General features: G+C 37.2%; 2 protein-coding genes across 8 annotated transcripts in view; one reads left to right on the top strand and one right to left on the bottom strand.

Moving 5' to 3' along the window:
• The window catches only part of spin (lysolipid transporter protein spinster), a 26,873-nt gene extending 3,440 nt beyond the window's left edge, over positions 1–23,433 (top strand). The window contains exons 2-12 of one of the 7 annotated variants that reach the window (XR_003656529.1): positions 12,840–13,036; positions 13,577–13,728; positions 14,903–15,014; positions 15,413–15,501; positions 17,328–17,459; positions 18,508–18,769; positions 20,684–20,945; positions 21,721–21,819; positions 22,036–22,225; positions 22,503–22,532; positions 22,631–22,738. Coding sequence is in view for 5 of the 7 variants with exons in the window: in XM_028315445.1 (XP_028171246.1) it covers positions 12,840–13,036; positions 13,577–13,728; positions 14,903–15,014; positions 15,413–15,501; positions 17,328–17,459; positions 20,684–20,945; positions 21,721–21,819; positions 22,036–22,225; positions 22,631–22,695 (1,298 nt within the window). In the remaining 2 variants the exon portion in view is untranslated. Of the gene's footprint in view, positions 1–12,839; positions 13,037–13,576; positions 13,729–14,902; positions 15,104–15,412; positions 15,502–17,327; positions 17,460–18,507; positions 18,770–20,683; positions 20,946–21,720; positions 21,820–22,035; positions 22,226–22,502; positions 22,533–22,630 lie in introns of all 7 variants that reach the window. The other 6 variants (XR_003656528.1, XM_028315450.1, XM_028315445.1 and 3 more) reach the window with 6 other exon arrangements.
• Chk2 (cell cycle checkpoint kinase 2) lies at positions 23,315–27,068 on the bottom strand. Its single transcript, XM_028315444.1, has 9 exons — positions 26,897–27,068; positions 26,685–26,814; positions 26,472–26,608; positions 26,274–26,401; positions 26,020–26,145; positions 25,733–25,936; positions 25,334–25,545; positions 25,044–25,245; positions 23,315–24,921 (listed from the first exon to the last, which is right to left on the bottom strand). The coding sequence occupies exons 1-9, from the start codon at positions 27,066–27,068 to the stop codon at positions 24,646–24,648; spliced, it is 1,587 nt and encodes a 528-aa protein (XP_028171245.1). The 3' UTR covers positions 23,315–24,645.

Genomic DNA, 27,068 nt, shown 5'->3' with positions numbered 1-27,068 from the left:
GGTGCGTGGGCCAGGGGACTTATCAATCGTACGAAGAGTCGCCGCGTCGTAAAAGAACCATAATAATTGAAATCAAATTGAATAACATTTTATGGTTCGTTTAAAACGCGTAAAACCTTTGCGTTAAATTTATTCAATCGTAGGCTTTTCTACCTTTTAATGTGCAACTTGTGCAAGTAACTTTTAAGTGCTTTTAATGTCGTAACACCAACCTCTACACGTAGATCCTACCTACCTATAAATTGTAATTGACTCTGATAATAAAAGGTAATCCAGAAGTTCCGGAACAACTAAGTTTCTATTAACACTCAGTACCCACCCAAGTAGGTTTTTAGAGAATTTACAGTTCCGAAAGTTGCGACTTGCGACTGTGTGGGCGGCGTGCGCGACTCTACAAAATCCTGAGCTTTTAGCTTACGCATCAGAATCATGATGTATAAGGAGCCACACAGTCAAAAGCTAGTATTTTGTCACTTACATTACTTATGCCCATAAATGTCTACTAAATGGTTGTTTGTTTCAATGCGGAGAAAGACTTGAACGCTTGGGAAGGGCCGATGTCACGTAATCAGAGAACTAATCTCCAATGTCTGCTCACGTGCGGTGCGCGCTTCAATACTACAATACAACGTGCGTGTTACATTTTCCAAACCACTGACTTCACATCGACCACATTCATTGGGTGGGAATCCAAAGAATGTAGGTACCTAATCGATTTTAGTTTACGTAACATTCTATTACTTAGCAACAATTTATTCATAGATTGTTTGTAGTAAGGCTTTCCACTAATAGAAGTGCAAGCCGCATACATATTGCAATGCTCTCGTAAAAAATCGTTCTGATGACTAGGGTAGGGTAGTAGGCGTTTTATTTATCCATCCCTAGCCACGTCATAAAACAAATGATATTGGTTTATGGAAGTTTTTGTCGAGGGGTTAATTTCCCTTGGGACCGATCAACAAGTTGCCACCGCACTAAAGTTGTCGGGGACTACGGGGACGTTATCTTGATTAAAATCTTTAAGTAATCAAAGGACTAATTTGCTACAAGCAAGCTGCTGTAGCGAAAAAATATTTACAAGGAAGTGGAAAATTGTCAGCTGCCCAAAGTTGGTTTTAATCGTTCGTTGATGATGCTGATGTTGATAGCCCGTGCATAATTTTTTAGGCCATTAGAATAATTAGTTTAACAAGGATTTTTTTTTCTCAGGTCTTGATTTGAAACTAACACGGTGATAATATACCCAATAAAGTTTAATGACATTCGGTAACTTATCGTAGTTTATTTATAGTAATTTGTTAGCCAAGCTAATAATAGTACAGAGCAAATTACTAGGCTAAAAATAGGATATTACTGTGCATGCATGTCGACTGTGGCCGTTGTATCACATAATCATATCGTAGTATTATGACGATAGTGTTTAAAACTAAGTAATACCTACGATAATTTATCTGTTATAAGATTCATCTCTGTTTTATTTATTAAGCCTACCGGTTGAGGAAGGTCGCGAATTGCGCTAATTTACTGAATCGTTTGAGTGATAACGTTAAACACACAAGAATATACACGAGTATTATGATTCATGCAAGACAAAACGTCTATCGATATGGTAAACGAGATGACGTATGATAAATTAAAAAATGATTTGTCATCATCGTACCATTGCATCGTCGGGTGATGTGGGCTTCTAAATGACTGAACCTTGATTCTTATGATTATCTTTGTACCGTGAATTAATAGGAATATAAGAAAAATTATTTTGTCATGTCATTAAATTGTTGTCATTATATCCCTCTGACTTAATAAAGTTTCTCTAGAAAAGCGTTCGGTAATACTCTATTCTTCTGGTTCATCTGTAGGTTTCTTTATATCAGCCTCGCCTTTCGTTTTTTCATGGAGTTCGTTTGTCTCATTCCTTTTATTTTCTTGATGATTTAATTCGTACTCTTTTTTTTTTCAATATCTGGCGAACGATTCTGGCTGATGTAAATTTTTCTCTTACTCTCTTTCTCTTCGGATTTCGTTTGGCGAGGGGCTATCAGCTATCACGTAACGTTTGTGATATAAGTACACACTCCCAAGATAGATCGGCTTTCCCCGGGGATTCGCCAACCTTCAAGTCCAAAATATTTTCAAGATTGTTGCAGTGGTAAAAGCCAGAGACGATATTGTTCAAATTAGTTCTCTCGCTGTCACATCAAGTGTACACAACACTAACAGCTGTACTCCAAAAGTACAATTATTTCGTCGCCAATACGTGCTGTTTCGAGGTAAAGTGCATGTCGCTTACATCTGATTTGCCATTGTCCGTAACTGAATACTTACATGTGTTTAATATTGTTATAAAAAATCTTGACGTCTGCCGTACTACTAGGTTAATGTTTGCTTATGAACACAGTCGCTAGTATGACGTCGAGTACAACCTTCACACGTTCAATGAAATAAAACGATGAAAGTACGACTTTACTGGTAGATGTTATGTTACAAACAATATTTAAGACACATTTAATGAGTCTTGCTTGGTAACAAGCTTAGCAGATAGCAGATTTAGTAGTTGTATTAAGTAGGTATCGCAATGAAAAACGTCATCATAAAGTAGGTAAATTGCTTTTCTTTCATCATGGAAAGAGTATTTTTTAAATCTAAAAATCGCCTATTCATGCCTTTATGACTTTCAAAAGTCAAAGTTGGTTTAGTAATCTATATATATAAAAATGAAACCCGTTTCGCGTTGTCACGGCATCACGTGTGAACGGCTGAACCGATTTCGATAATTCTTTTTTTTAAATGTTTGTGGAAGTCCAAGGATGGTTCTTACGGAAAAAAATATTAAGAAAATCTCTACGCTAAGGCGGTACGAAGTTCGCCGGGTCAGCTAGTTTGTTTATAATTGTATGCAAATGCATCCAAATACAACAATGTAAGTTTAAATTAATTGGTTTATTCTTTGTGTGTACTTATTTTATTACTTAAGAACGTAAAGGACGTTTATTTGTACAGGTATTTTACGGGATAAATAAAATTTGTAATTTACAAGATATATTTTTTAATCCCATCATGGGCATGAGCCATGTTAACAACAATAATAAGTTATTAACTAAACAAATAGATTTAAAAAAAAAACTTTTTAAAGTTAAAACTGACAAAGTGCGTGTCGTGTAACGCGTAGAGGGTTCCGCGTTCCGCAGTCACCCGTTACAATATGCGTGTCTAGTTAGAGAGGCTGTTTAAACTAAACTTTATAGCCTACGTTTTTTAATTTCATTAATAATACATTATTTATTATGTTATTCGTGTAAACCTCTGAATTCATGGCATCTATCCAATATTTAGGAAACACGCAAGGACATCCGACCCAACATTATGGAATGAAGAAGTTTGAACCATCTCCATTTTATGCCACAATTTACTTTTTAGTATCTAGTGTTTGCTATTTATATCAAGTACCTACCTACTTACTCTAAACCAAGAATCTACAAGTTATAATAATAACCGATTCTTGTTGCCTCCTACGGAACCCTAAAAAAGGTTTTATATCCCCATTCTGTACACTAAATCATCACAGGGTTAGCGCGTGTGCTCTGTGCACATCGTTTAATGAATAAAACATGGGAAACTTACACTGCGTGGTCTTCGCCACGCTCAGTGAGGGGTTAAATATGCGGCGCGAGGGTGACGCGCCTGTTTCCAACAATATTTTGGTTAGTATTATTGGTCCTGTCCTCCTGGGACATTATGCACGGTTATTTACAGCTAATTCTTTAGATACATCCAGACCGGGTGAATGGAGAACATTTATTAATACCTACTCTATGACGATACAAAGTTGGTAAAAATAGAATTAAGGCGTGCACCTCTTACGCAGTCAGAATCTAGCTACTAGACGATAGCACGATAGTTTATTTTTACTATGGCTAATGTATTGTGTAACTACAAATTCTTTAAAACTTTAATTTATCGGTTCCTTGCGTCGATTTACATGCTATCATACTATCATATTCGTCTTGTATAATTTAAACGCTTAATTTAAAGACCTTCGTGGCTTCCTATGGACCCTATGGTTTATTTTTAATTATCATTTTATTCCCTTTATTAATCGATGGAGCGTGGTCGCTCGTAACTCGTAATAATGCCTGGATCAAACTGGATCAGTGGTAGATTTATGTGTTCACAAATATTGCTCATAGCTGGCAGGATTAGAGAGATTTATAAATGTAAAGATATAATCCCTGAGTCCCATGTGCATCAGGTGTTTAAAATTACGTAATGGATTCCCAGGGCGCATACCCGGGGCCAGGCACTTAACATCCTTATCTAAGCAGGGATTCAAACGAACATTCTGTCCCACTTTTCTCTTTATTGACCGCGCTTAAGCGGCGTATAAAATTCTTTCGATGGGTGGTCTGTATTTTTGGGTGTGGATTATTTTTCTAAATGATTTACAGTATTGATACTTTTTTGATACTTGTTTATTTGTTGATGCTGTTATTATACCTACAAGTGTTGTATGGATAAATTAAATAGTAGAAGTAGAATTAAATAAATTGCCAAACATTGTTAGCGAGCCGATATTGCCAATCTTTTTTATTGAGGTCAAGAAATCGACGATCTCTACACTACCACTCATTTATTATAATTATACCTTGAAGCGCTTTTCCTGAAACGCTGTTAGTAGCTTTTGCACAGGTCAAATGCACTCATTATAACAGTGTTGTCTTTGATCGTATTGACGTGATCGAATGCAGCTGCTTGCATAAGGTGCGCCTTATCGCGGCCGCGCACCGGCATCGGGCAGCTCGAGTGCCCATCAAGACTGCACTTGGGGCAAATTAGTAACGCTTTTGCACGCCAAACAATATCACATCTTATACCACAGTCATAAAGCTCGTAATTCACCGGCAACGCTATTTCTTGATTCGATGAGAAACGGCCATTAAAGACCAATAAATTCAACTTAAACATCAATTTACATTTAGTATGAAAAATCTGACTGTGGGATCCTGATTCTTAGATTTGCCAATGCATATAAAATACAATACCTTGAATAATAATTTGGAACTTTATAAATAATTTGGCTGCAATGCGTTATTCTGGATCCAACAAATGTGTCAGTTATTGTTGATGAGCACCTTCATGCTGTATAACGTAGAGCTGGCTAGCTGGAACCGCTATGATAGAACTGTCATTTATATTCAAATGTGATGTTGTCTTTAGCTGTGTAATGGCTGTGCCGAACTCTCTATTGTAAATATTCTACGTGTGCTTTGATACCAATATATTTATTATGTTACTACCAACCACTGTGTTTATTGCTCTGTAGCGGACTTAATATATCCCTAACAAGGGTTATGGGCCCAGAGCCCCAGAGCCCCAGAGCCTCAGAGCAAAGTAACATTTTAAAATAGTTTGTCGTGAAAATAATTTCGTATAAAGTGACGTGAACAGAATGTCGAATGTACGTATTGAGTTATTGAGAAAAGACAACTATGATAGTTGGAAAGTGCAAGTAGAAGCCCTATTGATCAGAAATGATTTTTGGGAATATGTAAGTGGAGAAAAGTCAAAACCCACGGATGAGACATTATCAACAGCATGGGATTTTGCTGACAGAAAGGCAAGATCGGAGTTGATTTTGTCATTGGATCCGAGTGTTGTTCATCATGTGAAAAGATTGAAGACTGCACGAGAGGTTTGGCTGAAATTAGAGAGTCTGTTCGTATCACGTGGACCTGCGAAAAAAGCGACCCTGATGAAAAGGCTCATGCTACACAAGATGAGTGAGGATCAGAACGTATGCGAACATCTTGATTTATTTTTTGAAGCTGTCGATAAGTTAGAAGAAATGGACATCGTGATCCATGATGATCTTTTAGCGATTATGTTGCTGTATAGTTTACCAGCAAGCTATGAGAACTTCAGATGCGCCATTGAAAGTAGAGACGAGCTGCCAAAGCCTGAACAACTTAGGGTGAAAATTATCGAAGAATACAGTTCGAGAGGCAATACCCAAGTTGAGAGGATAGAAGGAGCTATGTATATAAATAAACATCAGAAGAAGAATGGGACTGGACCTGAAACAAAATTTAAGTATAAATGTTTCAAATGTCATAACTTTGGACATAAGGCATCCTATTCCTGTAGATTAGTTTTCGTCCATTTGTCCTTCGACCTATTGCAATATTTTCCTAAATTTAGGTAAGAAACTTATTTAAATCTTTTTGATATCATTTGAAAGCTAACAAAATTACCTATCAAATGATATACCACAATCCATAGTTATTGTATTGTAGAATTGGTTTTAAGTTAATAATTCAACTGCACCCTTTTTTCTAAACAGTGGTCGAAAACTAGCGTACACTAGGACGAAAACTGATTTTTTTGGACGAAAACTAGTGAAATCGCCTCTTTTGCATAAAATATTTTTTATAAAAAAACCCGTGGTATTTACTTATTGTTATATAATATTAACGTAAAGTAGACTATATAAGGACTAAAATGACATATGATACATATGAGTAAGGGTATTTTAAGATATTCATTTCGCATCACAAAGTTGGCAACTCCGATAATTGGACGAAAACTAACGCACTTACCCTAATTATTCCTTGAAGCGCTTTTCCTGAACGCTGTTAGTAGCTTTTGCACGGGTCAAATGCACTCATTATAACAGTGTTGTCTTTGATCGTATTGACGTGATCAAATGCAGCTGCTTGCATAAGGTGCGCCTTATCGCGGCCGCGCACCGGCATCGGGCAGCTCGAGTGCCCATCAAGACTGCACTTGGGGCAAATTAGTAACGCTTTTGCACGCCAAACAATATCACATCTTATACCACAGTCATAAAGCTCGTAATTCACCGGCAACGCTATTTCTTGATTCGATGAGAAACGGCCATTAAAGACCAATAAATTAAACTTAAACATCAATTTACTTTTAGATGAAAAATCTGACAGTGGGATCCTGTTTCTTAGATTTGTCAATGCATATAAAATACAATACCTTGAATAATAATTTGGAACTTTTAACTAAATAATTTGGCTGCAATGCGTTATTCTGGATCCAACAAATGTGTCAGTTATTAAAGTTTTTATTTAATTTCTTGACATTAAAGTTAAAACGACATCAATATCTTCTATTGACCAAGTTTTCAAGTAGGCATTTTTCACGCAAAAATAACTTTCAGATAAGTTGGCAGGTGCGAGTACCTAAAGGTATCTGCGATAAGCACGGGCGCGGTTACAACATTTAACGGAATTGTGTCGTCTCAAGTAAACCTTAACAGATAGCAATATTAGATATTAGTGTGAGCAGTGATAATGATAAATACACACTTGTATCAATTTGAACGCTAATAACCGCGGCAACGCGGTGGTAATGGTTAATGGTTAGTTTACTCCGCGGCCTCGGATGCTTCATCAAAAGAAAGAGGTTGATGCACTTGTCGCTGACCCAGAATACACACTCACAGTCACAACCAACTCACTCACTACTTCACGACACATCTTTTTTTACACCAAACACTTTAATGGACTACCAAATTAACCGTGGGTAGCGAGGGTGGTAGATTATGCGGTCTTTTATACTTTTTGAAGTCCCCTTAACCGTTCAAAAAGTTTGTAAGCGAGAAGTGAGGAGATAAATATGGAATATTAATAATACGAAAACGTTAACATGGTTTTAAGATAAGTTAGTTGACCCTTGTATTACAATATTTTGTCTGCAACTAAGACGACGTTTGTTAGCATTGTTTGTTAGAAACTTCTGTGTGTTACCAAGAGATAATATCTACCTACTTACGGTATAAAATTATGTGAGTCATGTGAGTGAGATCCTAACATTACTAACATTCTTCCGGCGATCCTACCTAGATAGAGGCATAGAGGCCTAGAGGCCAACAAGATTGACAATGCTTTTTATTCATGGGTAAATACTATTGAAAAAATATTTTATAAACATGAACGAACCTACACTTTTGAATCGCGATACACCTGAATTACCTAGGTCAAACTCAAAACTTCAAACAATGAAGATATTAAACGAATTTCCAGCATTAACTGTAGAAACAAGAATACTCAGAGAAACAAAAAGAATCTGCCATTTAGATTAAATCTAGTTTTTAATCGTCGTTTACATATACTGGTCTCAGATATGTATTAGCATAACTCAATCGATATTGATCTACAAATTTCTCAAATAATTATCGAATATTACTTTTGATAGTAGGTAGTAGGTACTCTACCTATCAACTGTCAGAGAGAAAGTAAAAGCACCTTTCGCTACTCAGCGGTGCTGTGAGAAAATGAACAGCGGTTACACAGTGATTACATCCATTTACCATTGGCACAGTAACAATACTTCATTCTCGAATATTCCTTGACGTTTTTTGCAACCTCAGACGGCGCCGTTGATAACGACCATCCGGTTCAACTCCAAGCTATCTATTTGAACTTTTAATTTTTTTACCCCCTACAATCTACAGTCACCTTAATTACTTGCTTCTTCAATTTCACAATGCCTTAAAACAATAGCTTACGGTTTTCTATATTATGTAACATTTCAGTGGTAATATTAAAAAAAACCTACCTACCTCGATTCAGTTTAAAAATACCTTCAAAAGGTTATAAGACATTGCTTCAGAGTATATTCACCCCTAAGATGATTCTCATTCAACCGTCCCGGATATAACTCTTTTATAACCTATCTTGAATCTATTTTTACATACCCAAGAGAATGAGAATCTTACGTGTCTCAAAACGGCATTCTATCAGTTAACAATGGGCTAGGTAAAATAACCAAAATGTATTTCCTTAACAAGTCATTGTTAGAAAAATCATCCAATTTCTTCTTTGCCCCTTTGTTTAAAAACAAGACCCCTGTTGTGGTGAACAAACAAACGTGGCCCGCGTGGGTGAGGGGTTAACGCGTGTACGTCAATTAAATTAAATGCCAGTTACCATTAAAATCAATTTAAACTCTTTATCTGAAACGATCGTGTTTTTGACCGATACTGAAGATTTCTGTTATAGGACATAATAATGTTCTCAAGTAGGTTATTGTCTCTTTAAGAACCGATTTCATTTAAATATGGAAGTAAGTATATTTTTTGGTATCAGTACTATTTTCACACTGTTAATGAATGAATTGCAATTCCTGAATGAAGTGTTATGACTCCCACAGAAAAATGCTTATTGCGGGAATGCGACACCACAATGCATATCCAGTTACACGTTTCTAGTAAAAGTCACTCTTCGGATTACACAACAACCGCATGGGCTGATACTTTATTCACAAGCTTTTGAAATTTACAAAATTCTTTAGCTGAACATGTTCAAATTGTTTACAAAAACTGTGAATTTCATTACTAATTCTACGGTTGATTTTACGCTGCGTCTTCTCACTACGAATTTTAATTTAATAACCTCTAAGTGGAGAGACTGTGTTTTCGTGGTTAAGTAACGATCTACATTGCCTTAAGAGTTTATTTGTCGTGTTGTATGATTTATTATCGTGTCTCTTATGTATCGATCTTGACACACTTACTGTCTTTTCACTACACCGTAACTCTATTTGTACACTTGGCAGATGTTCTACTGATTCTGTATCTACACTAAAAATACATGCGAATGCGACCAAGTTTTTAACAACATTCTTGGTGTTATTGCACATTTTCTCATCATATTATCATCCCATATAATATGGATAAGTAAAGCATCATTGGATATTATATTTATTATATTACAACTTTAATCTCTGGATAAATACGATATCGTCCATAACTTAATGTAGAGTATCATTAATATTTTATGAACCTATGCTATGTTGTCTGCTAGAGTAGCGTGTGAGCCCAGCAGTACAAAATAGGATTGGAAATCACGAATCACGATGATGTTTAGCTTGAATCGATTTGCTTATGGAAGGGATCTCATTTATTTTCTTAACCAATAGTAATAATTACATCCCCCTTCGATATTTCGTCACCCAAATGCTGAATGGTTTTTAGTCTGGGCTTGATTTGTCTATGATTTTGTCCATGAAGTGGTTGCTTTACCCAACCCTCAACCAAATCTCCATCCCTTGAGATTATCTGTCACACGCAGAAGTTAGTCAACAATTCACCCTCTTTTAGCAATACAAGTGCAAAGGAAACGAGGGCGTGTATTTAATTTTCCACCGGTAATGACCGATGTTTCTGCTTCGGAAATCTCATTACAAACATGATTGACATCCTCTTCCAAATGGGAAATAGCTGGATTTGTGGTATTAATAGAAATATCGTTACAAGGAACATAAGTAGATAGGAACTACATTTATCTAATCAGACATAATAATGGGTACGTGAACTTGGAGAAAGGATAAATTATATTGAATAGTATAGCTATATTGTAGTTATCATGATAAGAATAGATAAGAATAAGGTAGACTAGGTAGAAGAAAGTAATCCCAACCCATTGGACTTCGCAGTCTCGAAGATGAGAATACAGAATATCATTATCGTCAATACCAGCAAAAAGTTAGCTATCTACATACAATCTGCACCGTCACGAGACAACAGCAGACAGTGTAATGTTTCGCGCGGCATTACCTCAATTCTGATTGGCCGATAGGAATGGCGTGATGTAGCCGGCTCTACGCTAACCGCTCTTGCACCGACGACCGTGCTGCCCCCACGATACGCTACGACACACAATGTAAATCTGCTGATGACGTAGCCAAGAACTCGCGCCACGCGATCGCACGCCTACCGATTTTGAAGGTCACCGAGTCACCGTTCCTCGGCGGTACACAGACAGATCTTCAGATAATGGCGTTTTTAATAATAATACAGTAATCCCACCTATCATATCTTTTAGATTTAAGGATTTAACAACAATGTTTGAAGTAAACGAAAAGCTACACAAAATAAAACCTTTGATAAGCATTGGTTCAACTAACATAGTTATAAAAATAAATTAGGACTACGAATAAATACAGGGTGTTAGGTAAATGGGTAACCCTGTATAAGAGAATAAAAATACTAAGCTCGTTTTTATTGTAGAGCCACAAATAGGTAATTGTATTACTAATTCTATTATTCTAGTACAGGTTAAAGACCCGACCGTGAACTGACCGTGGACGAATAAAGATGATGGAACAAAAATAACATCTGTATTTCGTAAAGATGACGTCAGTGCAGATTGTTGTTTTCCCCGACTTCCGTATCAAAATGCAATAGCAAATCCATGCAAAATGCAAATTTCATTAATATTAATAATTATAACAATGAGCTCACATTATCATTTAATACTTCCAATATCTACATATTTAGTAGATATACCTTAGATAAGCAGGGTTGCTTATAATAAAAATGCTGTATTGAGGGACCATAGAATGGACGTTCATAAAGAAGAAGATACAAAAAACAACTAAATAAATACTGTCTGCCTGGGACCTACAAAATTAAAAACGGGAGCAAACAATAGGGACAAAACTCAACCGGAGTAATAAAAGATTTGATTTATTGAGGTGTCAAAATGATACGATGGGTTTTTATGGGGAATTAATTTCATAGAATAGGATTTTAGGGAATGAATGAATGTTCTCTGTTGATATTTTTATCTAAACTCTTAAAACATTTTCTAATAATAGAATTTATTGACTGGTTTTGGAATTGGAAGTATCGATAAACGTCATCAACGCCTAGTCTCGTTGCCAAACTGTTTATTTGTAGTTTAATCATGTGCTTCCTTGGCTACTGATGGTAAATATTTATAAGTAACAGTGCCTCTTACTTCAAGTTCAAAACAAATTTGTTTGTCAACAGCGCACAGGACACTACGGACCTATTCGGAGGAATAATCATCGCATCGTATTGCCGTGTTTTGGGCTGTTCTTTATATCATTTAGGGACAACACTTTAACATAATCGACCTAATATTTTAGCCTCTATCTTCTTCCTGTAGGTTGTTTACTCAGTATAATCGGGCATTGGCAAGCAAGTGTTCGCGAACCGCACCCTTCCGTCAATATTGTCAATATTCGCTGTATGTATTTTTATCTTGCCGTATATTGACCGAAGTTTAACCTTTGCTTGCGTTCACATGATAATAACGTGGTCTACCTTTACAAAAAGGTTTCCGTGTGGAACATTCCAGTTTGTTTGTATTTAGGTCTTGTTTTAACTTTTTCTAAGTAGACGACGCGACGGGTATGATCGTTGGGTCAGTTTGTTGGCAGCTAATTTAATTTGGCCGAATTGTCTTTACTTTAATTTAGAACTTGATTAAGAACAGTCATAATTCAAACCCAATCTAACCCATCTTTCCCTGTATTTTAAAAAATCCACAATATGGATCAAAGTATAATTATTTTAATGCTACTTTCTGACACAATACGTCAATAGATCGTAGTCGTAGTAAAACGCTAAAAATAACGTTTCAGTGAATATTCCTTGAAGGAAAAAAGTGTTATTTAATAATGTCCTCTCGTGCCTAGCCTAGCTGTCCTCGTTCGACAATAGCGGTCATTTCGCCGTGTGGGCTGTAAACCGTTAAATATGAGCTCAGTGCTGATTTCTCCTGAAGCCACATAAATACATAAATAAAACCCAATTAAATAGGATGTAAACTAGGTATTTGAAAATAAGCTTTTAGTTTACTAATTACTGCTACACTTGTGAAAAATCGAAATCCTAACCTATTCTTGATTGACGAGTTTCGGTAGCTTCAAATTATTACATTAAATCAATTAAATTGTAAATATGAATTGAATATTGCATTAAATAAAATAGTATGTCATTGTCATTGAAATGTTATTTATTTGATTATTAGGAATTGTGATTTATATATTAATGTTTATTGCAGGGGTATTAGCCGATGTGAAGAAAGAGTTCAATATCGGCGATGACTACGCCGGTCTGCTGCAGACGGTATTCGTCGTCGCGTACATGGTGTTCGCGCCGATCTTCGGCTACCTCGGCGACCGCTACTCGAGGAGAGCCATCATGGCTTTCGGAGTGGCGTTATGGAGTCTCACCACTTTCGTGGGCTCCTTCATTCCGGTACGTACCGAATCGTTGGTCAAAGGTTAGTGCTGGAGCACAATTTACTTAGATTTGTTGAGGGCAATGGAACGGTGGATAGATGACAGACATGAGATCTTACGTTGAGAGTCTATCAGATTAAACTAGTTGGCTAGTTTTGAGCTATCAGCTACATCTTCTACGTGACCAACTAAAGTTAAATTACTTAGGCACATAATCATATCACAGTAGCTATTCAAGTGACTCTGTCTAATCTGTGATCTATTCAATTCAACATTCTTTGTTGTGACTTGTGTTTGTGTCCATTGCATATGATAAGAAAAACTATAATGACGAAACTATGCAAAAACTGATAAGATAGGAGCGACTTTAAAATACAATACTGAATGAGTAATTTACGAGGGAGAGTTCCCAGTCATTTATCCAGCTTATCACTTACCATGCATTTTTCAATAATGATAGGAACGCTCGTTTAAGATATTTTGCTCTTGCGCAAGCGTAGACAGTTAGGTATGTGCTAGTATTGAGGAGATAATAGAATGATGTTTTTGCTTGCAGAATTACGCGTGGTTCGCGGTGTTCCGCGGTCTGGTGGGCATCGGCGAGGCGTCCTACAGCACCATCGCCCCAACGATCATCAGCGATCTGTTTGTGGGAAACGTGCGCACAAAAATGCTCGCATTTTTCTACTTCGCCATACCAGTGGGAAGGTGATTACAATATTTGATTGACTTTATGGTTGCCGTGTGGTTCTGATAAAGTAGAATAAACCATTCCCGGGAGTGTCGTCATAAAGGCGACTTAGGGACAAATATTCAAACATCAGACCTCCCTAACCTGTTTGGCCAGCGCAGGGTACCAGTGTAAGGTAAATCTTCTGGTAATTTGTACTGCTCATGCTGCAGGATACTCTACTGCAGGAGTCCTGCAGTGAAGTCTCAATGAACTGATGATGATGAATGACAAAGCCAATATGCCCTAATTTGAATATAAGAGCGTTTTCACAGATTGCTAGCCGCGTACCTATTCACCGTAGCATTTTCAATTCCATCGATCAAATCCAGACAAACCAAAGAGGTAAATTAATAAATTGTACGTATATTATTTCCCCAATTAATCAGGAAGTATGGTGTGATCATTATGTCATGTAGTAACCGTAGTACTATACCAACTATACCGTTGATAAAATGGTTAAATATTTTATGATTTTCCTTCCTTCATTTTGGAACGGAGGAAAATCGTAAAACAAACAAAATTTTATTAATTAAAAAATTAGGAATAGGTTTTAATAGTTTGATACATTATTATCAGCTATAAATTAGGGACCATGACCAGGTAGGTATCATTATTATCACAGATCACTCATTCTTAAAGGTCTTTATTATTATTAAGCGTTTGGTGGAATAAATACCCCTTTAACATTGGTTTTATCATAAAGAAACGCTTCACACGTAGTGTACACAAGTGGTAGTGTCAATCGTCAATAATACATCCATCTGAGAGAAGAATAAGTTTTGTGTTGTCTGATTATTATAAATTGGCAGTGTTTTCAGTGCACGAATGAGATGTTTCATTTGACTATTGTATTACCTATTGTCCTGTCTCTCACTTTTAGTAAGGTAATAAAATTAAAGGACTTTCTTTCTGTCTTAGATTATTTAAATTTTGTCTAGTGAGAGTAGGAAATACATGATAATTAAATGTTAGACAATTTTTCAAGGAATATTTAAAAACAAAAGAGACGGGAAGATGAAAAAATGAAGATGAACTATTAAATTCAGGAAAACTTGTTCTCGGTCAAGAATGAAGGCCCGTAGCTTGCCAATCAGCAGTTCAGCACAAAAAAGAAGAAAAGAAACAACTGAAAGGCTTCTGATTTTCCAGTGGTATGGGCTACATCGTGGGGTCGGAGGCGGGCGCGGCGGCCGACAACTGGCGCGTGGGGCTTCGCGTGACCCCGTTCCTGGGCGCCGTGGCGGTCGCGCTCATCATATGGGTCATGAGGGACCCGGAGCGCGGCGCCGCTGAGGACAGCCACATGAAGCCCAGCTCCTACAGCGACGACTTGCGGTCGCTTGTCAGAAAGTGAGTACTTTATACATAGCCCTAATTATTGACACTGCTAACTCGACGGTTACATCGTTTGGGGCTTCGTGCGACCTCGTTCCTGGGCGCCGTAGCGGTCGCGCTCATTATATGGGTCATGAGGGACCCGGAGCGCGGCGCCGCTGAGGACAGCCACATGAAGCCCAGCTCCTACAGCGACGACTTGCGGTCGCTTGTCAGAAAGTGAGTATCTTCTTTATATTGACATTGTTAACTCGACGGTTACCTTGCGTGGGGTTTCGCGTGACCCCATTCCTGGGCGCCGTGGCGGTCGCGCTCATCATATGGGTCATGAGGGACCCGGAACGCGGTGCCGCTGAGGACAGCCACATGAAGCCCAGCTCCTACAGCGACGACTTGCGGTCGCTTGTCAGAAAGTGAGTACTTTATACATAGCCCTAATTATTGACACTGCTAACTCGACGGTTACCTTGCGTGGGGCTTCGCGTGACCCCGTTCCTGGGCGCCGCAGCGGTCGCGCTCATCATATGGGTCGTGAGGGACCCGGAGCGCGGCGCCGCTGAGGACAGCCACTTGAAGCCCAGCTCCTACAACGACGACTTGCGGTCGCTTGTCAGAAAGTGAGTTGACACTGTTAACGATTACCTTGCGTCGGGCTTCGCGGGATCACTCCCATTCCTGGTCGCCGTAGCGGTCGCGCTCATCATATGGGTCATTATGAAGGACCCTTGTTGAAGGTCGCTTGTCAGAAAGTGAGTACTCTTCTTTATTTATACACAGCCACTTGACATCTCGTCAATGCAGTTTAGGATGTTAAGTATACCTGCCCGTAAGTGCCTTTCACTCTCGTCTTGAAGAGGCCCGGGTAATAAATGTTCGGGAAAGACAGCAGACAACAAATTCCACTCCCCAGCTGTTCGTATTATAAAAGGGTTACGAAACGCTTAGTGCGAACTATAGAATTAATTTTCTTCTTTACCGTATCAATAATAGTTGGCAGACTAACCCAATAATTCCAAGGCAAAACACATAATTTTACTAGCTTTGATGATAACCCAATTAGTTATCAAACTATTCTACGTTTTAGTACCTTTGAAATCAATAAATTAGTAAGTGGGGAAAATGTGACATCACAGTTTTTCTTTGCCATACGAAAATGGGAGAGTCACGTTTTTACAGCTCATAAAAGCATGTCAATTGACCGGTAGTGTTATAACTCTATTAGTGTAGTTATACGGTCGTATGACATTGCCACGTGCGTGAGGTAACCGTATATCACTGAATGAATTGTTATATTTTCATGTACAAAAAGAATTTTAAGCAATTAAAATCAGTAACCGACAGTTCAAGTGATTACCTGTCTAGAATGTAAAATCAAACTTTATTTCATTTTATTTCAGTTCAGTATTTAGAAAATAAACATAGTTATCAACACGCGTTGGTGATCGGTCTTTCAAATACTCGATCATTATTATTTTATTTTACTAAACTCATCAAGAAAAGCGATAAAGCGTAAGACAGATATGGTGCCTGCACATTCTGCACCCACAGCTCCACATTGTGAAAATTTAATGGAGCGAGACGAACGAAAAGACGCGATAAAAACCCGTCTCCCCGTTAAAATTTATTTTAAAATATACATTTGTGGATAAAAGTAATGCCCCAATGAATGATTATGCTCTTAACATTTTTTAGTTTCGTGTGTTCACTTCGGAAGCCACAACCACGTGCATAGCAACAAACATACGTTGAAGTGCACGAAGAAAATTATGACGATCCCGATTTGCGCAGTGGCGTGTATCGTGGAAACTCGTTTATAATTACGCTAGGCGTCCCGGGTTTGATTCCCGGTCGGGTATTGACCTAAATAATCTAAATTTATTTTAATTTTTATTTTTCCAAATAGGCCCCCGCCCGGCTCGATGTCGTGATACTATGAAGTCTTAAGTTCCTTTGCTGCTAGCCCCAAAATGTTATGGGACTGATTTAATAGGCTTCCACTGGAATAGTAGAAGAGAAAAGACTCTTAATCTCGGTTTGAGTCACTGTGAAGATTAGCCTACGTTATCTTTGTTACAGTATATCTAGGATACCGCAAAACAAATTACGAATTATCTCAGGTTTACCTTCAGTGAATCATGCATGGGGTCATAATGACAGCAGCTTTATGAATCACAGAAAACACTGCAATAATATTTTGGTTCTGAATTAGTTGGTTAATCATGCCTATCTTTGTTTCCAGTCCATCGTTCATGTTGTCGACACTGGCCTTTACTTGCGTGGCGTTTGTGACCGGCGCCCTCGCCTGGTGGGGCCCCCAGTTCATATACCTGGGTCTCAAAATGCAGAACGATGTCGACATAACCCTCGAGAGGTGAGCTTGATCCCAACTACAATAGCTCCCCTATAAATAATAATAATAATTCAATATTGTTCTGACATGTACATTTTGCATCGAAGGGAGAAGTCCCTATTCTGTTAGGGCAGGTAATAGTTTAATATGATGGATGAAACTCACGCACACATTAATTGAAACAAACGATCAGGTATTCTCTAACGCATGCATTGAATCGATTCCCACTCATGTTAGTACAGTAGAATTTTAGATTAATCCCAATAATTGATTAATGTAGTAATGAGAACATGGCGGTTTTATAAGTATTATACTAAAATTTTAAATATTATAACGATATCTGAAGGCGGATACAGACTGGGCGTTTTTTCAGCGCGTTCATATGCTCGTATTTTGTCGCAACATGCCACTCAATTAATACAACAAAAATACGTTGTAAAAATAAGAACAAACAATCATATTTTATACCGCGCAACAATTTATACTTCGGATGGATAGTTTCTCTAGTGATTAAAATTTGATACGGTCTTAATATCTTATTTGTTCCAAGTGCTGTGTTCTAGCGTCCTTGCGTGCGATACAGCTTTCTTTCTACAAGTAAGCCTAATTACGTTTGTGTAAGTAATTGTTAAATTAGAACTGCTAGTTAATACTAATTAATGCCGGCAGTTCTTGATTTCATAAATAACACATTTAATACGTCCTTGCATTTATATTATCTGAATTATTTTACAATAGATATAAGCGCCTAATAATGACGCCTCAATTTTCCTTGCTATTTTTTTCTATTCGGCCTATAGTCACTCATATTGGAAAGTTTAGATTAGATGTTCAAGCTAACTTAGCTTCACTACAATTTTATTAAACGTGTGCGTGCGGTGTCAAAATGCGAGTTGACGCGTCGAAATAGCGGCTCAAGTGTCTAAGAGCTGGTCCAGATGACGCGTTCCGTCTATGAAAAAAAACGCGCAACTGCATGTGGACAGAATGTATGAATCTATCACCTCACGATCGCGCGAGTAATATCGCGTCATCCTGGACCAGTTCTAATTAGTTGTTTGGCGGCCAGCGTGTCGTACAAGTTCGGGCTGGTGTGTATGGGGGCGGGCGCGACGGGCGTGCCGCTGGGCTCGTGGCTGGCGCAGCGCCTGCGCGCCGTGTGCGAGGACTGCGACCCGGTGATCTGCGGCTGCGCGCTGCTCGCGTCCGCGCCGCTCGTCTACTTCGCCCTCATCGCCATCAGCGCGCACGTGGCGCTCACCTACTGCCTCATATTCCTCGGCATGATCACGCTCAACCTGACGTGGTCTATCGTCGCGGACATCGTGCTGGTGAGCGCTTTCTGCTGGCTGTTCACGTCACACTCCCGACTGGACGAATGTTCAATTTGAAATCCAATTCCCGTTCTAGTTGCACAATTTTTTGAGTTATACAGCTCGATTTGTGCCAGCTATTAGCACTTTCGAGATTTACATAATTGTTTCAGAACATAACAATAGAGAACGGAATCATGAATATTAGTCTAAGCATTTTGTTAAACGCTAAAATTAGTCCGAATGACGGGAGTCTCGCGTGAGCATACGAACAGAAATCGTCCATCGGCCCGAGTTGCAAATTACGTGTTCCAATGAGAATAATAAGAGAATGCAAGACGCTAATTTACATAATGTGTCATGTCTCATTTACATGAAATCATCTCACCGTGCTGCCATATAGAGAATGCCGCTTATACTTACTGAACGAAACATCCATGTTTAATGTTATTTATTTATTTATATATTTTATTTTACCGCATCATAGCATATAGCATGAAGCGATACCCATGAAAATGTACGAGTATCTATCGATAAATTATATGTTATTAATAACTGTAAACAATAATAAGGTTATGGATTCGGTCGCGATAACGCGAGCGAATGCATGCGATTAAGACTGTGATTGCGAAAAGTAAGCGGCGAGGATGGGGCGTGGCGTTTGAGCCAAGCGACAACAAGCCAGAGGTAGAATGCAACAAATAATTATAAAAAATATTGCTTTATTACTGTTAAAGATAGATAGTCACATAGAAGCAGTTAATTAACAACAGTAAATGGAAAATAACATGCTTATTAAAAAATGACACCAAAAATTAACACCTGTGGGGTGTGTCTTAATAAATAAAAATTATTGGTTCCGTGGTCACGCACGCGACAATAATAATAGCCACCTGCCAGTGGTTGTCATGTCAGCAGGTGCAACTAATTAAGATGGTCTGAGAACTTAATTGGAAAAAATATGTACCTACTTCTATTGTGTAATATTTAATGATTACTTACATGACATATTGACTGAATACATTGTGAAGAGTTGAAGACAGATTGCTATTAATTAAAAAAAGAAAATAGGTACTAGAAATAATAATAACCTATGTGATTTCAATTGAGCCGATTTATTACATTACCAGCGAGTGTCAATTTAGTTTGAGATTTTGTTTAATTTGTACACAGTATAACAGTTAAGTATGCAGTCTAAACTGTTGTTTACCTCTGGCTTGATGTTCCCTTCGTCCAAATACTTCTAACTAGACAAGCTGTTCAGAATAAAAATTATGTCACACCGCAGACCTAAAATAACTCATTTACGTAAACGAAATTCGCACGTAATCTATGAAGCTTGAACATTTTAATAGTCTTCATTCTCATTAAATTATGTAAATGCAGTTTGGCGAACATACTTTGTGAGCAGTTTGCAGTCGAGTTCAGTCGACTAGATGAGCTTGTGATAGCAGTGACAAACATAGTGCGCATTATCTCAGTTCTGAACAGCATGTCTAGAGCTACGGACGACAGCACATCAGGCTAAATATTGTGTATCTTATGTTGCAATAAAGGCTGAGTTGCACCATGTTGCTTTAATAGTAACTATAACCATAACCGGTGATTTTTGTATGGAGATTATTACGTTTGTTAAAGTTAAAGTACGATGATTCAACTTAGCTCTAAGTGCAACAAAAATGTATAGAATAATTTATTGAAGATTGCTACCATGTACCTTAATTTCGACTCTCCGATATTTCGGCACTGTTGCAAGCGCCATATCACGGAGTAACAAACATGGTAGATGGCAGCAATCCCGTCAATAATATTTTATTATGTTAGTGACCATGAAAGTTTAAAAAAATGTATAGTCTGTGATGTGCTGTCAACTGTGAATGGAAGTCGCCCGCATCCCGCTCGATCCCGGCTGACGGCTGCTGTTGCACGAAGGGTGTCGCTAATCTTCGGCGTGATCACGATGCTGTCGGGGCTGCTGGGCGTGCCGCTGGGCGCGTGGCTGGGCACGTCGCTGGTGAAGCGCTTCCCGCGCGCGCACCCCGTCATCTGCGGCGCCGGCCTGCTACTGTCCGCGCCCGCCATGGGGCTCGGCATGCTCCTCGCCGACGGCAGCTTCTACGCACCCTTCGCCCTCATGTTCATTGGCGAAGTCGCTTTGAATCTCAACTGGGCAATAGTGGCCGATATGTCGCTGGTAAGACGCTGACCGCGCGCCCCGTTTCGACGGGCGAACGTTTTTTGTTTTTTTCGTTTTCCTTTGTTGCATTTCGCTTAGTTGTGGTGGACGTTGCATGATTAGCATGATCATTTTGTAGTTTGTGTTTTTTCGTTACCGCTTCCTTCGCATGAATTGAATTCAGTCACCCATTAGCGCATATTCATGGCTCACTATTGCCTAGTACTGAGACCGTACCGATAATCTAGTTTCTCCCTGTTGTTCTCATTGGAATATTGTAGATTACGATCTTCGTAAGTTTGCGAAACTCGGGCCGAGAGGACTGAATTCAATTATTCTAAAAATAGCGACATCTGTTGGCATGTCCACTAAATACGTTGTTTGACTTGTCTGAGTTCTGATAGCTTTTGCAATGTAGGGAATGATATGCAAATATTGGTACAGATGGCGCTAGTGTGAATAAAGCGCGCCAAAGTTTGAAATATTTTTTTTACTTAACCCGTCCTTGTCCTCAACAAATTCTATTGCATGTGAAAAGGATAATACTAGCCTACTAATTTTCTTCTACATTATTTTTTGGGAATACCTATAAGGTAAAATATTAAAAACAAGTGAAACTTTGCCAAATCTATCATCATGTTTTTGATACGGTATTTTTATTTATTCAATAAATACCTAGGTACTACTATCAGATATCAGACGGTGTTTTTACATGTATGGTATGGTGGGGTAATATAAAATATATCTCTTTTACTTTAAAAAGTCGTTTTAAAACTTATAATTTGTTTTCCAGTATGTTGTCATCCCGCCTCGTCGGTCTACTGCGGAGGCTTTCCAGATATTAATATCGCATATGTTAGGTGATGCTGGCAGCCCATACTTAGTTGGTGTGGTAAGTAATTTGGATTTAAACTGTAATATCTATTGGCAACATAATGTTACAAAAATGTTTCTTAAGAAATTCTCCCTGGCAATTGAGTAAAGTAACCTTCCCTGTTACTAAATTACCTTCACTGGATGGACAGGACTTCACATGCCGGTGAATACATTTGTGTTAAAGGGTTGTTGAGTTCCTTTATTTGTTGCTAACGAATTGTATCTTTTGCAGATTTCGGAGAGTCTAAAGCGGTCTCTGTCAATGACATACCTGGAACCGCCCACAGAAAGCGTCCAGTTCCGAGCGCTACAATACGCTCTGTTCACCACCTGCTTCGTCGAAGTCATAGGAGGAGTGTTCTTCCTCCTCACAGCTATTTACATCGTCAGGGACAAGCGCAGAGTTGACAGAGCGATTGCAGGTAACTTAATACTCATCGAAAACATTATCTAACCACAAAACATTATCACGCTTGTTTATAGCTTGTGTCGCATGTTTTGTTACTTCTCTTATAATATTTCAAACTCAGCATGAGCTATCGAAGCGTAACTACACTATAATACAACATAAAGGTCCTATTTAGAAACTTTGTTTTCTCGAGTATGATGCACCTAGACAGCTTTTTCAATCACGAACAACTCACATTATTTAGGCTATTATGATAAACTCTACTTGAAAGCCTATTCACATTGTTTCAGTTTCGTTCGCAAAAGTTATTTAGTCCGTAGGTGAGTTGCTTATAAAAACAATAAGCTTGTTGTGCACGGACTCTGCTAAGATTTACTATTATAAGTTTAGTACTCATATAGCCTGTTTTTGTTTGCAGAAGCCGAGGCACAAACAGCGGAACCGTCACACAGCTCAGCGCAAGAGGAAAACGCAAGCAACTAAAGCATTTCAAGTATTTCGTCGTTCAGACATGTGGGAACTGCACACGCACGCGCGGGAGAAGAATCTGATGTTTCAGTCGCATAACTGTAACAGACATGTTCTCTACCAACATTATTGATTTATTGATGAACGATCAACCTATCGGGAACAAGTCATAGTTACTGGTTACGTATGTAGTTGATTGTGAATATTTACGAAGACTGATATTTGAAAAGCATTGTACGGCGTTGGGCGGGTTATGATGAATGGTGATTGTGTGAAGTAACAATTAATTTAAATTTTATGTAAGGGTTTAGGAACTAGGCATCACAGTCCTACTGTTACCTATTTAGATAAGAAGTGCCTACAAATTATGTAATACATGATTTTAATGACTAGCGTAGGGAAGGCGTGACGCATATCAGGCACATTCGGTCCTCTGAACAATTATTGAAGTACAGAAATTTCAGGAATTGTATGCTGTTGCCAATAGTATTTGTTTTTTTCTGCAAATTTAATTAATTCGATTTATTTATGTTGATTTATTATTTTATCATTTATCTTTTTTTTTATTAATTTTGATTGCAATATTAACGTCAAATTATAATAATTTCCTAGATTACTTTTTGAATAACTCTTAAGAAATATTCATACAGTTTAACAAATAAATATTTATAAACAATTCGGTCAAGGTTCCTATGAGTGTCTAAAATAATTGTACTAAGTAACTACTACTTAAATTGTTAATCAGTACTAAAATACTAATAAATGAATGAACGAATTCGATGGTGGTACATATTCATTTACTGAATTTGACTGAAAGAGGCAACTTAATCTAAATTGTGCTAATTCGAAAATCTAGATTTTGTAGTTAAACTGTATTGAATATGAGTCAAGACTGAATTATGTAATGTTTGCCTAGATTATTTTATGTAATGATATAAATTACAATTTGTTTTGTAAATATCGTGTATAGTGTCAAGGAATTGAAAGAAAATATAATTTATTTTTAATTAATAAGCATTTGTCTCATTTATTGAATTCGGACATAGTTAACACTCGAACTTAAACCTAAAAAAACTCAGTTTTCAAAGCGGTGGGATTAAAAATCTCACAATTGAGGTAAATATTAAACAATAATTCTCAGACACGAGAATGTAGTCAATAATAACAATTGAACAAGAACAAAGAAATTGAATATGGTTTTCTCATTCATATTACAATTTATAATCAACAATAAAAATATTTAAAATGTAATTCTTAGAAGTACGTAATGACAACATTCAATCTGCAACATTAATAAAATTCACAATTGTTACAATATCACATTGCTTGCATAATCAACTTTTAAAATGCACTGTGGAAATTCAGATTCATCAAATACTGGGCTAAAACTATTCATTAAAAACTAATTTAAGATAACAATCAGGTAACCATGTCTAACGACTTAACATAATGACATTGATTCAACTAGACTTAAAATTAAAGCAGTCTCAAAGTAAGCTGCTGTGATAAAATAGAGTAGTATCAATAATCATTTTATGTAGTAATTTCTACTGACTGGCAGTGTAAAATACCCATAAAGGGATAGACACATTTTAAATCTACTACTAAAATAACTTTGTTAGCAGCATTGAAATGGACAAAATGTCGACACTCGACCTTAGAAAGCAAAAATAATTATTAATGAAAAAAAAAATTCACATAAATCAAAGAATAGTGCAATCTTCACTGAAATTTAAAATAATCAAAGCTTTATCTATGATTTTTGTAAGACATTGTAAGTATCGGGTCTTAAAATTCGGTACACATTTGTTAAGTTTACGAAAATGCAACATGTATTTTCGTTATTGGGATCCAGTTTCAGTCTAATCATTCAAGAATATTTATCAATTCTTTTATAACTGTCAAGTTCAAAGTAGAATTAAATCAAGTCATTTCAAATGCTTGTGAACAAGAATTAGATAATTATTATTCCGAACAGTAGCTGTTGGCTGAGCTAGTGTCATCACATCTCTCCGAGTATATAGCTACCCTGAATCTCTTGGGGATGGGTTCAGAGGAGCTGAAGCTATCACTCAGGGCTCGTTTGTTAGCTGCTACCAGCCTTATCACAGTAACATTGTTAACATTATTGTTGCTGTAATTTTCTTCATCAGATGTGGATGATATTGTCAGTGCATTAAAACTTTTCATTTGAGCAACATTTGACAGCATTTTCTCTACTCGTATTATCACATCTGCATCCTAGAAAGGAATAAAGACAGAAAAATTGTAAAACATGTTCACCATTCCATGAATTCCATGTAAGCAAAAAACATAATTCATACCCTACAATGAACCAATACAGGAATAGATTAATATGTTACCTGCATCCAAGCATGGTTGAGAATTTGATCAAGTGTAATTCTTCTATCAACTTGAACAGTGAGCATTCTTTTCATTAGAAGTTTGGCCTGCAAACTTATATTCTTCCAGTGTGATGGCGAGAAACAATACTTTCCAGTCAGTATCTGTTCCCTCAGTGATAAATCTTTGTATTCTGAAGAGAATGGCAAATAACCCACAAGGCTAAAAAAAAGAATGATTAATTAAAAATTTGTCTTCATTGGTCTTCTTAAAGCCCAATAAAATCAAACCAAAAGCATAATATACTCACCACACGAAAAATATCACTCCCAAGCTCCACACATCAACTTCAGGGCCATAGCATTTTTGGCCATTTGCTTTCAGAACTTCTGGGGCCAAGTAAAGAGGGGTCCCACACATGGTCTTCATGAAACTATCTTCTCCAACGAATTTGCTTAAGCCAAAGTCAGTTATTTTGACTAGTGTCTCATCATGCTTACTCTCCAATAGCACATTCTCAGGCTAAAAAAATTATAGTTTTAAAAATGAAAGCTTCATAATAATAGATTGTAAACATTGGATTTCTACTGTAGTATGGATGATTAATGAGTCTCAGCATCCTCAAAATTATTAACATAATAATCACATTACATTGCTAGGGATATTTATGTTTCTTTGTCAATGTTAATTGCAGTAATAACAGACTTACTTTTAGGTCTCTGTGAGTGATGCCTTGAGAGTGCAGGTACTTGACAGCCAGTACCATTTGTCGGAAGAGGAACCGAGTCAGACATTCAGATAAGTGTCCTTGTTTGGTAATTCTGTCAAAAAGTTCTCCTCCTTGCATTAGCTCCAGGACAATATACACTGTATCTTTGGAATCAAATACCTCTTCAGTTGAAATAATACATGGCTGAAAAATAACATTATTGACAATTCTGGCATAATTATTTACAATAATTGATTATGTAGACTATTATACATTGAATGACTTACATGCCGTAATGCTTTCATAATTATGATTTCATTCATAATTTTTTCTGGGTCATTTAAATGATTCATTTGTCCATTTGTCAATCTGCTCTTTTTTATTATTTTCATTGCATGTTTAGTGCACCGTGTCTATAACATAATAACATTTTGAGTAATTACCCATAATTCCCATATTATCTCCTTTATGTCCATATCTAGTAAAGCTTGCAAAGTAAAGCAAAGAATTATTACAAAAATAAAACTGCTACTTAACTTACTTTATCGTAAACTAATTTGACAATTCCACAAGCTCCTTGGCCCAGTGTCCTTGAAATGTAGTATTTTTGTGATATCTCCTTAGGAACTTGATCTTGTTCATTTTTTAGCAAGTCCTTGAATACGAACACTGAAAAAATACTCAAATAAACTTTGTGGTTTGAACAACGGAACTAAAGATATCTTAGAACATATTTTACCTTTAACAAATGTGTGTGTGATGGCTATTTCATCATTGTCATCTAACACTCTGCTATTTCCTTTTCCAATATTTTCCCCATTTATAAAAGTCCCATTGTGTGACAAATCTGTTATTATTGCTGGACACAGTGGTTCCCTATAAACAGTATAATTTTAAGTTTAATTAAGTATTGAAATTTTGTCTACTAAAAAATCATTTCATGAATACTTACGAAAGATTTCTTTTTATGATAAATTGTTGTTTGCTGACACTTTTTATGATGTTGTCTTTTACAATATTCTTTTTTATCACAAAGTTGCAGTTCAAAGATCTACCTAAGGAGAACTCCGGTTGGATTAAGTCTGAAACACAGATTTACAGATGAACTTTTGTTCAAGTGAAAAACAGATGTAAAACAATGTCCAAAACGATTAAATAACTTACCTATGTATTCAGGATTATTGCTAGCATTCCAACAATATTTACCACTCGAGGTTGGTTTTGTTGGGTGTAATCTTCCCCAAATGTTTGGTATAAATGCTGGAGTATTATTTTGGCTCCATTGTAGTTGAGAATTTTGAGTTTGTGTTTGAGTATTATCAGTTTCATCCCCCAT

This window comes from Ostrinia furnacalis, unplaced genomic scaffold (assembly GCF_004193835.3).
Source record: "Ostrinia furnacalis isolate ACB-3 unplaced genomic scaffold, ASM419383v2 OfSCF5129, whole genome shotgun sequence".
NCBI classification, from domain to species: domain Eukaryota; kingdom Metazoa; phylum Arthropoda; class Insecta; order Lepidoptera; family Crambidae; genus Ostrinia; species Ostrinia furnacalis.
Note: the sequence above shows the minus strand (reverse complement) of the source record. Positions and strands in the feature narration are given on the sequence as shown.